The sequence below is a fragment of the Haemaphysalis longicornis genome, unplaced genomic scaffold (genome assembly GCF_048455015.1).
Source record: "Haemaphysalis longicornis isolate Haplotype H1 unplaced genomic scaffold, Haemaphysalis longicornis Haplotype H1 scaffold_8, whole genome shotgun sequence".
Lineage (NCBI taxonomy): Eukaryota > Metazoa > Arthropoda > Arachnida > Ixodida > Ixodidae > Haemaphysalis > Haemaphysalis longicornis.
Genome location: NW_027526445.1, coordinates 6,656,676 through 6,671,224, shown reverse-complemented (window position 1 = coordinate 6,671,224; position 14,549 = coordinate 6,656,676). Strand labels below are relative to the sequence as shown.

The window sequence follows — 14,549 nt, the reverse complement described above, 5'->3', positions numbered from 1 at the left end:
CATCTAATTAAATTTCATTACCCAAACAAATTCCTGGAGCTACTCTGTTGCACAGGAAATGTTAGGCACTAGGTTGCGTCGAGTAATGTCATTCCACATTTTTGGAAATCTTGGTGCATGATAGTTCGGACACCCTCTATACTTCTCTTAATTAGTGCATGGCAGAGTCATTGAACCAGTCTTGGCCACGTGACGCCGCCCTTGGACTTACTATTGATTGATTGTGGGGTTTAACGCGCCGACGCAACGCAGGCGATGAGGCGCGCCGTAGTGGAGGGCTCCGGATTAATTTTGACCACCTGGGGATCTTTATCGTGCGCCGAAATCTCGTACACACGGGCGTTTTTGCTTTTCGCCTCCATCAGAAAAGCGGCCGCCGCGGCCGGGAATCGAGCCCGCGACCTCGTGCTCAGTAGCGCAACGCCTTAGCCACTGAGCCACCGCGGCGGGTCCTTGGACTTACTAATACTGCATCCTAAATACAGTGGGTGAAAGGAAGATAACACCTGAGGATAATGAACCTGTTAACTGTACCAGCATACGACCGGTGGGGAAAAACACGGAACGCATGCCCTTTTTATGCAGTTTCATTACCTCTTTATATGTCACATATTTCTATAAAAGCAAAACTTGGCCGTGTCTCCGCTCCTTCCGTTGAAAATGTTGACGAAAGACGATAGTCGACTTGCGCCCCTGGCAAGTAAATGTCTCTCTTCTTTTTCCCGCGCACCTCTTATGCTGTTCCTATCCCTTCTCGTCATCCCAAGATAACCCGCTATAGGTTTGCTCAAGTCAATTTAAACTTACCGCGTTCCACTGCTTCAAGTCGGTGCCTCGACCCCAGCGCTTCGGTACGGCACACACGCACGTGAATCGAGGCACCCTAGTACAACGTTTATAGAACCACGCTGCCCTACTTCATGAGCGTTCCAAGTGGAACGTGGAACCCGTCTAGTGGAACCTTTCGTTGCTGTTGCCATTTGATTTTTCTAAATGGCGCCAGGTAGCGCGGGCAAAAGCAGGCGACGATTTTCTGCAGTTGATCTACTATTTTATTTCCTATCGCGAACAACAAGCGCCGACGAATTTTTAAATAAAGGAACACTGCAAATGTACCTTATGTATTGATTTTCTGCCTTATATTTTCGCATTCTCTTGTTCTTGTTCAACAATGTTGACAAGTATAAACATTAACACAGGGTTAGACGTTAGACGTTTAGATTTGGCTGTCGTCATATAAGACCATTGAGCAGTTTATCTTTCACTTTGGCAGGGTAGCTGAATCGAGTAACAGAGAGACATACCGACAAACCAAAATTTCTGCGTTTAATTAGCCCCATAAAGACTTGAAAAGCAGCAGGAAGAAGGCACTGAAAAAAATAACTTCATTACAGAGACAATTACTTTAAAACACACGTTAATTACAATTTAGTACCCGCTGAAACTGGGTTAGTGATTGCGTATCATATCAACATACCACGGCAACAATAGCTGCATTTTCCTCCAGCAAAGCATTAAAGGGGCCCTGAAAGGCGTTTTGAGCACACTAAATGAACTAGCGCAATCGTTAGATTGGGTCGTCAACGTCATCTGTGCCAAGTATTACTCTTTTACGCGCAGCGGAAAGCTCACACTTTTGTTGCAAAGTTTGTCGCTTTTTTCTCACCCTTTCCTTCGTGTTTTTGGACGCCGCCATCTTCACATGTCTACATCATCGATTCCCAGATGTTCGTCATGAGCTAGACATCCTGCTATTGGGCGGCTTTTTCACGCACTTCCGGCAAAGAGATGAGTCGTCTGCTCAGCGTCGGCTCGCCGGCTGATCTGCCGGCGGAGTGCCGGAGTGCTTGGACATTTTACGACAAACGAAACAAGTGTAAACAAACGTTTAACCGTTTGTATTAAATGCAGCACGGCCATAACACGACATGGGTATTCCCTTACCTGAGTACGTTCCGTAAAGAAAGCGTTGAAGCCCCGTGGCACTTCTTTCGTGCAATCGCAGAGAACGGCCTGAGCCGAATGCCCGGGTTTGACGCATACATTTTATTCTACTTCAAAACAATCCAGAGATGGGTTTCGAACGAACGCAACGTCACAACATGCGTTGCAAGTCTGAACCGCGATTGAAAGACGATGGGTTGCCTCCTCCTGCCCGTCGTAAATTCGGCACTCACCTCGCGCGCGGTTTGCGGGGACGAACAGAAGGTCACTTAACTCCGGCGCACAAGCCGAGATGGCTTTTAGCCACGCACACTGCACATACCCCATGCGAAGTTGAGTCGTACGTCGCTCGAGAAAGGTAACCCAGACCATGGGAAGCAATATCCACCCGCAGAAGCACAACGTCGCATTGCATCGCGAAACAAAGACGTCCACAACACACACACACACCATCGCCTCCTGTAATGTCAAACGCATCTCGCACTTCCCAATGGGAGTGGGTGGTACGCCTGCAATGCCCACATGTCGCGAGGTGGGGCCCCGAGCTGAACCGGGAACACGCAACCGTAACTGAGTTCTACAGTGGTTTGTGCCTTGTTGTCAAGGCAACCGATGTTTGAGATTCTCAAAGAAGTGGCGCTCGCTCCAGCGCTAGAAAGCTCAGAACCGCGGTGGAGCGTGCTTTGCCAACGTTGCCGCTCTCCACCACGCGTCGCCCCAAGCTGAACTGGTCACATGATTGAAGGGTTTTGTGCACGGGTTCTGTATCGATTTAAAATGTCTTTTTCACATGCCGCCGGCAGGAATTACGACCGCTTCAAAATAAGACCCGGCACCAGCGGGGCCACATCTGATACGGCACTTTTTGCATAAACAGTGTCGGTGCATCAAAGGGAACGAGCGCACGATCTTCCCCGTACGGCTGCGAGTTCGCCGCCGATAAAAGGTCTCGTGCCACCGATAGCAACTGCACCAACGAACACCGCGAAAGGGCAAGGCGAGGCCGCCGCACACATGCGGCCAGATTTTTCGTTCGGTTTTCAAGCCTTGAGCGAAGTGCGGAATACATGGTGTCAACAAAGCTTGCCCGTAGCAGACGACAGTAGCAGCGCAATAGCGGAAGTACGTCACCGCTGCGGAGCGCAGCATCATGGGAGGCAAAGCTCGCGCGCCGTCAACAGCGGAGAGTAAGTCGAAAGGAGGAGGAAACCCGGAGCGACGATAATGCGCGGTTTTTGATTTACGATTTCTCAGCTAATACTCATCGCTTTAACAAAATTCTTGCGGGAGGAGATTGCAAATACATTGCTTTATTTTGGTACATGTACATCCATGCATCGGCGGAAGGTATTTCAGGACCCCTTTAAATATGAGGCACCGCCCATGCCTATTCAAAGTGAAATTCCGCGCAAATATTATCTTTCCGTGGAGAACAAAAGATTCGACTGCACGATATTCTGCTCACCACTAATGCTGAAGCACACAGCAACGAACCGACGGAAAGATTTTGTGTTGGAGACATTTATCTTTCTGGTGTCTGTCAGTGGGTTATCTGGAAACGCACTGGATAAGTACCGCTCTGTGACGCGGTTTCTGCAATTTATCACGTACTTTTTGGGCTGATAAAATATGGTAACATCCTTGCAGATCGCAACAACGCCTCCATTTTGAAGACTTTTTAATTTACGACACGACTTTGGTCCGTTAAAGAAAGAGCATCTATTGTAGTTTCGTGCATATGTACTGCTTATAGGCAATTGTTATAACCGCCCTTAAGGTTCCTTCTAAATGTGGCAGTGATTTTCATCTTCGAGCCAAGGTCCTAACGCAAAATGCTTTACCAATCCACGTCTAAGCTCCCGGTGCATTTTATAAAATGTACCTACAAAAAAATTGAAAAAACTTTGCACACAAATCACCGCATTGGTTCATTGCTACCTGTGGGTATCTTGGGGTGATTATAAAGAGAATGGCATAATCTTCCAGCTACATATGGAATCTTTAGGTGCGCACTGCCTGTAAAGCTTAGGGCAGTTCAAGTATTTCACTGGTGTCCACGACAGTAATCTACTTCTCACTTTTTCGAGTCGAGCTCTCCAGGCTTGGAATTCCTCAGCTCAGGCACAAGTGAACAGAGCACTTCGTAGTAGTCGAACACCTTGAAGGGCTCGGCAATGTATATTCCTTTGAAGTCTACCTGTGATATGGAAAGGTTGCGTTTGTTGGCACGAGAAATTTATCCACCATAGGTTCATCAGAAAGTCTTACAAGAACCTTTTCAACTTTAAGGACGCTGAACAAACAGGAAAGGCGTTACATATTTTTCCATGAGAACACTAAAAATTAAAAAAATAATTGCTTTGTAACAATGTGCCTAATCTCCACTTTTGCACAGAGCGGGTGAACGTGCACGCTGAAAGAGCCGCAGCAAATAGACAACATCTTATGCAGAAACTGACTGTGCAAGATTATTTAGCCTTCCTTTCGTTTCTTGACCCATCAACACTGAGTGATATCAGCATAAATTCCAGGGACCTGCATATTAAAAGGTAGTTTCCAAACCTTCGCCTTACTGTGAGTGAGATTCGCATTACACTAATTGGCGCCATATTTTATTGTTATAACCTAACTCCCTTGTAAGGGAAGTAACGTGTGGAGAAGAAAATTACACTGCCATTTCGGCTTCGTATAGTTTCAACTCTAGCAGAGAAAAAACAGGAGTGACGACATTTCTCGTTAAATTAGGCGTCAATTTTAGTCCCGCTGATTTGGACCAGCTCGCGGAGGTTTGATTTCATATGCCAAAATATATTTGGAACATGTGGCAGTCAACCCAGCCTTCTCCACACTGTTCACTTCTACACATTGCCAGAAATAATGATCTTTAATAAATAACAAGGCAATTTCTCAGTGTTCTCTGCGAAGGGCATTGTGGTTCCGAAAGAACTTTACAAGTAAAATAACAATAGTTGTGTTTTTCAGTTCTAATATTATGTTAGTCGTGGTCTTGGCTGCTTGGATCAGAAAGAATGTGGGGCCGCACACCAATTAATAACAGTTGTGTATCTGTACACAATATTATACAATGAAAAGATGGTTATCAATCAAGAACGCCCAAAAAGCAAAAGAGGAAAAGGTGGTTCGTGACCTTAGCAGTGACTTTCTCTTGTTAGTGAGCTAACGTTAGCTCACTAACGCGTTAGTGAGCTAACGCAATTAACTTGCCCGTTGCTAACGCAACGGGCAAGTTAGGGTGAAAACGTGAACACGGTGCCACCATGCTGGGGGTTACTTCCTGCAATCAAACAAGAAATGAGCCTTGGCAATACTTACAGTGTTGAGACATCTCTCGACTTCAGATGCCGTGAGAGCAAAGTGAATGCTTGCCTGCAAGAAATTTGAAATTTCAGAATTCTTAACTTTTGAAAAAAGCACTACCTGAATAAACACGGTTTGTTTCCAAGAGATCTTTGCACATCAAGTAATAGAATGCTGTTTGTTCCTGGTTAACTAGTATATGCAATACGTCCTGAAACAGCTAATGGGGAGTAAAAGCGTAGGATGCTGTACAGGTAACCGTTCAAAAATATTAAATTATCTGCTGTGTGACGTCCCCGCCCAACTTATTTAAATCTTTTTCAAGTTTGGGGCAATTTTACGTGGTCGTTGCTAGGCGCCTCCAGCGATTAAAATCGCGTCACATCACATAACTTTAATTCCTTCAAGCTCCCTCTACTGGGTGTTATATTTGGGTAGATTATTGAAATAAATTTATTTTATCGCCGCAAGTTTTTCTGTGTGAAAGATAATTAAACAGTTGGTTCAAAAAAAATCTCCATCATCAGAAAATAGTCACAACGGCGTCAGGAATGTCAATCCAGGCCTTTTTTTCTGTCGAAAGTAAGGGCATACAAAAAGAGGTTGTTTTAATACTTGGCGAGGCGACTTGCAGCAGATTGCTATGGCGGTGGGATACGCGGGCTGGTGGCACAAAGTGCGGTTCACGGAGCGGGCTGTGAAACAAAAATGTGAAAAGGGAGGAGTCTACAGGTGAGGACATCAGGGCTTAAAACAGCCTCTTTTTTTCAGGAATGATAGACTGGTACCATTCTGACAAGAAGAAGGAATGAACTTAAAGAGTCATGTTTTCAACTGCGTGGAGTGGGTCGATTAGGTACGCATGGTGTAGCCTCCACTTGGCGGGCGCATATTACAATTTATACTGGATAAGAATCTTTTACGCCTACAGCTTCAGATTCGCTGGAGCGTGACAAAAGCGACGCTTCAGAAAAACTCAACACTTGTTTGCAGATCATGTTAGTAATGTACCCGCACCAGTTCGATCATTGCGCAGGGGTAACTCAGATATCCTCATATGATTGCACGTCTTCGACGGTGGCGTTAGCACTCATGTACGGAAACAAAACGTGGTTGTGGGGGCAATGAAACGAGACCGTTTGCCATTTATTAGGATTGGGTTTCATAGGCCTACGATCACAGCATTCTTGCACGTAGTTAACATCATTTTGCATAGTGATTTCGTCAGGGCAATTAGTGGTTGCGAAATGCAATAACTCCAAAGCTGAAAATACAAAATGCATATGCCTGTCCCAATGAATCAAAAATTTTTTATGAAGGTAGCTATTGTTCTTGCAATGTTTCAACCACTCATAGAGGGCTAGACCCGGTACCCACGCCCCCTTAGTATTCATTTGGGAGAAAAAACTTCTGAGCCATCTACAAAAATAAAAAAGCCTTTTTTAGGAATTAAAAACCGGCACGCAACACGACGGGATCACTCAAGACAAACCGCTTGGTCATCTTCGATGCCCAGTGTCCATGCCGCATATTGTCGCTAGGAGATTTGCCTCAACAACTTCGTTACTCACAGAGGCAGCTGCTGCATACCCTATTCTGAATTAAGGCAATTGGACATCATGTATGTCGATGTCGGAAGAACCGAAGAGGAAGACGATACTCTAAGAAATCGAGGGAGTATTTGAGAGTTCAAAAGTCATTGCACTCTATTGAACGTTGCTGCACTCCCGTTTCCGCAAGCTGCGGTGAGTTGGATGCAATGTTCCCTCCATTTGTGGAGGAAGAGTAAACCTAACGGCTTACTATTCCCGTGTGGGGCGCCGTGCAGAGTAAACCTGGGCATCTTCTCGGTCTCTCCACTAGGCGTAGTAAAATTGAAATTTTATTCTTGTTCAGTGTGGGAGTAAGCATGGAGATGCACTCCTGTCATTTACGCAGACCAATTCGTCAGCAATGTTTTAGTTGCATACGAATATATTATATAATGCAGTTGAATAAAAATGCGCAAGATTACTTCCGCTGCGCATTATAAACGTGCACGTGCAAGCATATTAATACGTCTAACGATTGCACACAGCGTTCGTGACATAAATGGACCAACGCATGTTTGGTTTTTTTGTTGTTGTTTTTCTTTGCCGTGGGTTCGTTGTGGTTATTGATAAAGTTTTACCGAACATGCATCACAAAAGGTGCGCACCAATTCCAGCGAAACTGCCGGCAATTTCGACTCATGATGGGCGCGGCACCATGCGTGCCGAACATGTGTAAGTGTGCAAGACGTCGGCGCCGATAGGGACAATCTCTCGCGTCTACAGAGAAAACCGGCACAGGTGGTGTTCCACCCAGAGCCGGCGGGCGACTGACCGATCGTGCGAGACTGATGTCCGGTGTTACGAATCGGCCGCGCCGCGAAGTCCATATGAATCGACCGCGCCGCGTACTTTCCCGCATCCCTCCTCGGCTGTGCGGCGAAGCCACTGCGTGCGCATTTCAGCCGTCAGGCGCCACCATGTTGGTGACTCATCATTCAAGTTTCCACAAGCCGGTCCATACGCCTCGCTATCGACGCGTCGTTTCAAACTGCGGCAGTTGGCGACGAGGCGCGCCGAGACTCGTTCAAGGACACAGAGGCCTCGCGATCTCAGCGGAGTCCTCCTCTCTCCCCTCTCTCGGACTCAACGTGCCCCGAGTCTATCGACTGCCTACGAACTCTGGAAAGAGCGTTGTGTGTGTCTCTGATTCTCGTGGCGTGCGTAAAATGCAGAGGGAAGGCTGTTTTGACCATTACGGCTTTTGTGAATAAGTAGAAGCCGCCAAGCGCTGCAATCCATTCCTGTTTGAGCAGCAAATCCATGCTGTTACTCTGCTCGAGTCCTGAATTGTAACCTCGCCCGTCGGGGCATTGTTCTTTGGCTTCGACTCACCTCTCGCTATGAAGTAAACAGTTACGTTAGCCTACGGCTTCTGGCCTTCTTCACGGCTGCAACAGCGGCTGGCCGCTCGCTTCGCCATGCTACCACGTATGCCGGAGGCTGCGGAGCTCGGATCGGGTCGACTCACCCGGTCGCAACACCGGCCGAACGCGGAATACACGCCTGCGCTTTGAAAACAAAGGGCTACGGACGAGGTGAAGGGAAACTGTCGCTTCCTGCAATAGGGGAAGTTGGACCTGCCCCTATCGTCGTACTTGCTTCAATACAGTACGACGCGTGCTCGTTAACTGCTTGCATGCCTGTGCGTCATCGCCAGATCACGAACACGGGACCAAGCCGATATATTCGTGCGTGCGTGCGTGCGTGCGTATGTGCGTGGAACCAGTTTTTCTTTCGGACGAACATAAGAGCCACAGCGCTGCGGACGCCAAAACCGCACTACACGTACACTTCCCATGCGCCCGCAATTGGCTGGAGATCATTTGTGCCATTAACGGCTGAAACTTGGGATCTTTCGCTGGTATGACGACCCTGGATTTATCTACCTGACGAAGAAATGCTGCTGAGAAGTAGAGGTAAGTGGGTAGTTAACCTAGTATTGCCTTATGTATTTAACGAAGAAGAGTTGCTCTCTTAAGTTTGTCCGCGTAAGCGGTTAACCCTAACGTTTTTACCTCTCATTTTGACCGTTGCGTAAATTTGAAGGGCGGATTTTGCACCCTTGTGCAAACAGCATCAATTCTCGCACCATTTCAATCCCTTTGTTTTGTGAAGAGTTGGTATCCTAGCCGGATGTTTCTGCTAGCCGGACGTTTTCGCAGGAAAAAAGCACGGTCCCGAATTGTGGCAGCGCTATCCTGTGCTCTGAGCTCGGCGACTATGTTTAGATTGGCTGCAGTGCAGTGGTTGTGGCTACCTGCACGGCGCGAAAGGATTCTTTACAAAAGGTTGTGTGATAGGGCGGCGTGTAGCTGTAGATCACAATAATTTAGTTACTTCGGCGCGTACAGCATCAGTGTGAAATTCTTTCGAGACACATATTTTGCGTTTCGATCGAGGGCCCAATGGAAGAAAATGGTACTTTTTGCGGGTACGCCGCGCACTGTTAAGTGGTAACTACATACATCTACGGCCGCGATCGACGACAAAAAATAACCCAATGGGAAGAGCAAACGTATATTGTGGCCGACACAGGCAAGGCAGAAATTTGGCGGCGTATCTGCTACTTTCGTTGCGAATGTCGAGAAAAGACGTCAGTCTTTGTCGACATTTGCAAAATAAATGCCTCCGCTCGCTTTCGCGCTCACCTTTCATGCTCTTCATCTTCCTCTTCCGTCGCGCTCCTCCTAAGGTAAACACGCTAAAGGCTTGCTCAGGTCGGTTAAAATTAACAGTACTCTACTGTTGCAGGCCGGGTGCCTCGATATCCGCGACGCCGTACGGCGGAGACGCGTGTGAATCGAGGCGCCCTTCTTTTGCCTTTATAGACCCACGTTGCTTTACTCCACGTGCGTTCCAACCAGAACGTAGAGCCTACCTAGTGGAACCTTTCTTAACTGTGGCCGCTGGATTTCTCAAAATGTCCCCAGTAGCTTGCGACAGCAGTCGACGGAGTGAATTTTTTTTTCTGCAGTGGATGTAGTATTTCATTTCGCAAAATGAAGCAGCTTTGAATTTATGTCTTAAAGCAACACTGTAAATATAACTTACGTATTAATTTTTTGCCTCATATTTGCGTAATGTCTTGCTGAACAATGTTGACAAGCGTGAACATTGTACCGGGCTTAGGACGTTTAGATTTGGCTGTAAGTATATAAGACTATCGCGATGGTGTTGTTTCATTTTGGCCGGCTGGCTCAATCAAGGCACACAGACAGACAAACCAAAATTTCCGGGGTTTGGTAGCCCAAGAAACACTATCCTCTTTAAAAGTTTATACATAGGTCGCCGCCGTCGGCGACAGCGACGGGCCGCCGCCGTCGCAGGCTTTTTGCCGGCCAGAAGTAGCCCACAAGCGAGCGGCAACGACGATCGACAACGGCGGAAGGCATTGCGGGCGTTCCAATAATTTTTTTCGCTTGCCGTAGTCGCCCACACTGTCTTCTTGTTATACTCGCTGAGCTAGCACTTTTGCTTCGCTTGTCGCCGCCTCTGCATGTGGTTACCCCTTTAATGTTCGAGCGCTCGAATCGTTCAATATCGAGCCTATATGTTTCCATTAAATGTTGCAACCACCAGCGTAGAGGCAACAGAAGCGCACCAGGGAATGAAGAAAACAGTAGCCATGCTACCCACGAGCAACTCTTCCACACCGAACTTGTGAATGTATTAACAGCAATATGTTGCACTCGGCTGAGTCCGAGGAAACAAAATGCAAATTAATTAGGGATTACCTTACAAAAACAGTTACTACTCACACTTTGTGCCATTTTTTGTCTATCGGTAACTATGGTTGGGTAAACAAGGCAAGCTACAAACATCGAAACATACCAGCACTAGTGGGTCTGGCGCGCACTCTATAGGGAGACGCTGCACAGATGTAGGGCGCATTGTCTGACATGGCATTAGGCAAATGGCACAAGCGACACTGCAACTTTAGGGACCCCGTCTGAACAGTCATGGCCACTGTTTCACGAAACGATTACTATCAACCGTAAAAAGAAGCCCGCTACAAGTCTAGCCAGAGAGAAAAAAGAGTGCACACAGTGGTTCTTGAGCAGTATCAGTTCACCATATACAACGCAGACGGTAACCATATCAACACAATGCCTGTTTTGCCATTGGCGGCCGCATTGGGCAACCTACAAGCTTTCATTTCAGGTATATTGTCTGAAGACCAAAAATGCGATGGAGAGGGAAAACGAAAATTTTGGATTACGTCGTTGTATGTCTCATTGAATAAAGCACTGTTTGCTGCCGGACAAGCGCTGAGGTAACGATAAAACAGGAATTCTTTTAAATGAAACATTCCTGTACCTTGTATTCGTGGCCTCTTGTTCTTTCGAAGATAAAAAACTTGTATTTTGGCTTTGTTCTTCTGTTGAAAACTAATGTGATAGTTAACTCAGCTGCATTCCGCCCACAACTTACCATTCTTTAACCGAATAAATATGAAAGAAAGGTTGAACTTGGAAATTTGGTGCCATGTGTCTTATTATTCCAGGGATGCGATTGAGCAACCTCCCAATCTTGTTTGTTGTTTGTGGCTTTGGCCCGCGCCGCCAATCGCACAAATATAATTCTGTGACGTCGTAAAAACATCGCTAGAAAGTGGCTGTGGAACCGAAACTGTTGAATGTTTTCGTTAATATCCCTATTGTTTGTTTGAAGTTAGCGATAAGATTAGTGCTGTTGTTATCGGACACAAAATAGTATTTTAATGAACCGAGCTTGCATTTTGTTTTCATCGCCCATTTAAGCAGTGAGGTGGTATTCTATGTAGTACCCGACGCGACGGCTCAGTAGCTAAGGCTTTGCGGTGCTGAGCACTAGGACGAGGGTTCGATTCCCGGCAACAGCGGCCGCTTTGCTGATGGAAGCAGAAAGCAAAAACGTCCGTGTGTTCGAGATTTCAGTGCACGTTAAAGACCTCCTGGTGGTCAAAATTATCCGGAGCCCATACGGCGGGCCTCATAGCCTGTGCAGCGTCGGCGCGTTAAACCTGATAATCAATCATTATCTGTAGTAACAATCAGTTTCAAAGCCGGTTTCGAAACAAAACAGACTTCTTTGTTTATCACGCCGTCAGATTTTGTTCATATTTGGTCTTTCACGTGGCGCACATTACGCGGTAGCTCAAAACTGGCCTGCATACATTGGTATAGCTATGAATGAAGAAGGGCAAAGCACGTCATACCAAGGGTTCTTATAGGTGTTGTTAAAACAATAGAAACATAGTCTTGCATAGTCAGTTCACCCAGTATATTTTATTGGGCTGGTTAGTATATTGGGCCAATACCCTCTGCTTCTAAACTATTCGTCTTCCCGGGCATAGGTTGCAGATTATCTGCAACAGTAGTTTTGAGTGCCCAAGGCACAAGTTGAGACATTCGTCTTCTGCTAAAGCATTGGCAAAGCTGGTAGGGCTTCCATTTTTTACACGGAAATCTTTATTACTCCAGAGACAGACCAACAAAACTCCACCTTTGGTAAACATCTCGCAATGTCAATCTGACCTTCAAGCTTAGCCACGTTGAAGCCAGTGTAATATACAGTTGCGCGCAGTAATGGTCTAATCACGTGTTCGTTCCAACTGGGTGTGCAGAGAGGAATACGGGGCAGTGATGCAATAGGGTGGCTGCATCTAAGGTCACTGCGCATTCACATTTAGACTTGTGACAGTGCCACGGAGCATTAAATTCCTACACGTGTTAAATGCGCGCTCTCGGCGCAAAAGCTAAGGTATCTCCCAATAAACTTCATTTAACGTTGTTCGACCTCGTCAATTTTTTTGCGTTGTAGAACTTATCTTTGCTGGTCCACACTTTCTGCGTGTGTAGGAACCAGGGGAAAACGCTACTTGCCTGAGTATTGTTTTCTCTGGAGAGAGCCCCAAGGCATCAGCACGAGTGGCCTTCGCATTCGATACACTTCACAACAGCCTCGGACATCGTGTAAGGGTTCGCATTGTTGCTCTATGTGTTTAGCCATTCAGTGTGGAACACGCGCCAGAGGCTAAGCGCAACTTCTTGCTCTGGAGAAGTTACTTCAGCTCAAGCCCAGTGCCCTCGTCCTGCCAGTTCTGAATTCTGCCACCAACATTCAGAACCAGTCAGGTCGAGCGTGTTTCGTTTAGTACGAAGTTATGGCTTTTTTAATCTTACCAGCGCAACCTGCGTTTCAGGACCACCACTATTAAAAAAACTCAGTGGGAATATTTTCTGCGGTTTCCTATTGGCCCACCAAAGTATGAAGCGTTTTTTTTTCTTTCCAAATGAGCCAGATCCACCTAGCTCGAATTTCAGAAACGAGCGGAAGTTTGTTGTCCGACATGAATTAAACGCAGAGAACGCTATTATATGATAAGTTTTACGTCTCAACTAGGGGGAGCTTATGGCCACAAGTAATAAAAAAAGGGCCCATCTCCCCGCGAGGGGGACTCGAGTAAATGCGTCGCATAGGGGGTGGGTGTATTGCGTTAACGTTTAGTGTTTGGGGAGTTGGTGGTAGTGAATGCGTTGTATCAGCTGCTTCTTGACGTAGTTTGAATGAGTCAAGGATATAAGGCGCGTTCGTAGCCTTTCATTCTGTGTCGGTTTTGTGGCGCAGTGGGAAGAGCACCATGTACCTCGCGTTCCGCCCACAGGAAGTGAATGCGTTGTATCAGCAGCTTCTTGACGTAGTTTGAGTCAAGGATATAAGGCGCGTTCGTAGCCTCCGATTCTGTGTCGGCTTTGTGGCGTTCCGCCCGCAGGGTCGTGGGATCGAAACCAGGCGCCGGTAAGTATTATTTTTTTATATAGTGTAGGGGGAGGGGTGCGGAGCTGTTGTTGAGAGCGAGGAGGGTAGCGTGAGGCGGGAGAGGAGGAGTGGGGGAGAGGGCGCACCTGGAACGGCTGTTGCGGACGCCGAGGCACGCCAACGCCGAGTGACATCGTGAGTTAAAAAAATGCTGTCCCTTTAAAAATATGTCATGAATTTCAGCAATGGTACGGTTGTTACGTTTTGGTCGAGCTGGGTTCCAGGCCGACGCAGACAGCCCACGCCAGATGCCGAAGACGCCACGTGTATTGGGGCTCACTTGCCGACAGAAGAGAGAAAATAACCCAGCCGCGGAGCTCGCGTTTTCTTTTAAGTCCCGCCGTCGCGAGGGAGAGTGGGAAACGGCACAATAATTCCACGTGCGCTGCGGCACGCGAGAACGCCGATCAGTTCTGGCCGGCGTCTCCCGTTTCTTACTCGTGCGCTCGACTGCAGACGCTTCGGAATGACTGGTCTTGCTTCGACGCTGATTGAACGCACACAAACACACACAAACACACCTGCGCTCTAGCGCCACAGCTATCGGCCGGTTTGGCTGGTTCTAACACGAGCGTTCCAGTGCAGACGCTTGGCCAGATTGAAGGTACGCTTGCGCTGCAGCGCAACAGAGTGATATGTTTGGATTTTGCTCATACTGAATTGAAACACTCAAGTTGATGCGGCATTTTTAATAAACTTTATGTAAACTGACTTTCAAGCATGGTGCGATTGAATTTTCATGGAAGGCATTAAAATATGCAACAAGGCTTGAAGAACATTAGCACTATACATTGGAAACAGGCGAGTACTCTGGACACCATTACCAGGTCTTTTCGTATTCTTCCCTAGGATAATTTTTGGACACGGCTGAAGGCACTCACGCAGTGAGCAAGC

At 47.0% G+C, this 14,549-nt stretch overlaps 1 protein-coding gene across 3 annotated transcripts in view; it reads right to left on the bottom strand.

Annotated features, from left to right (window-relative positions):
- Positions 1–14,549, bottom strand: part of LOC144149912 (medium-chain acyl-CoA ligase ACSF2, mitochondrial-like) — a 197,421-nt gene that overhangs the window by 58,158 nt on the left and 124,714 nt on the right. For all 3 annotated transcript variants that reach the window (XM_077681646.1, XM_077681645.1, XM_077681644.1), the window contains exons 4-5: positions 5,278–5,331; positions 4,023–4,141 (exon numbers count right to left, since the gene is read on the bottom strand). In XM_077681646.1, the coding sequence (XP_077537772.1) occupies positions 4,023–4,141; positions 5,278–5,331 (173 nt within the window). The remainder of the gene's footprint in view (positions 1–4,022; positions 4,142–5,277; positions 5,332–14,549) is intronic.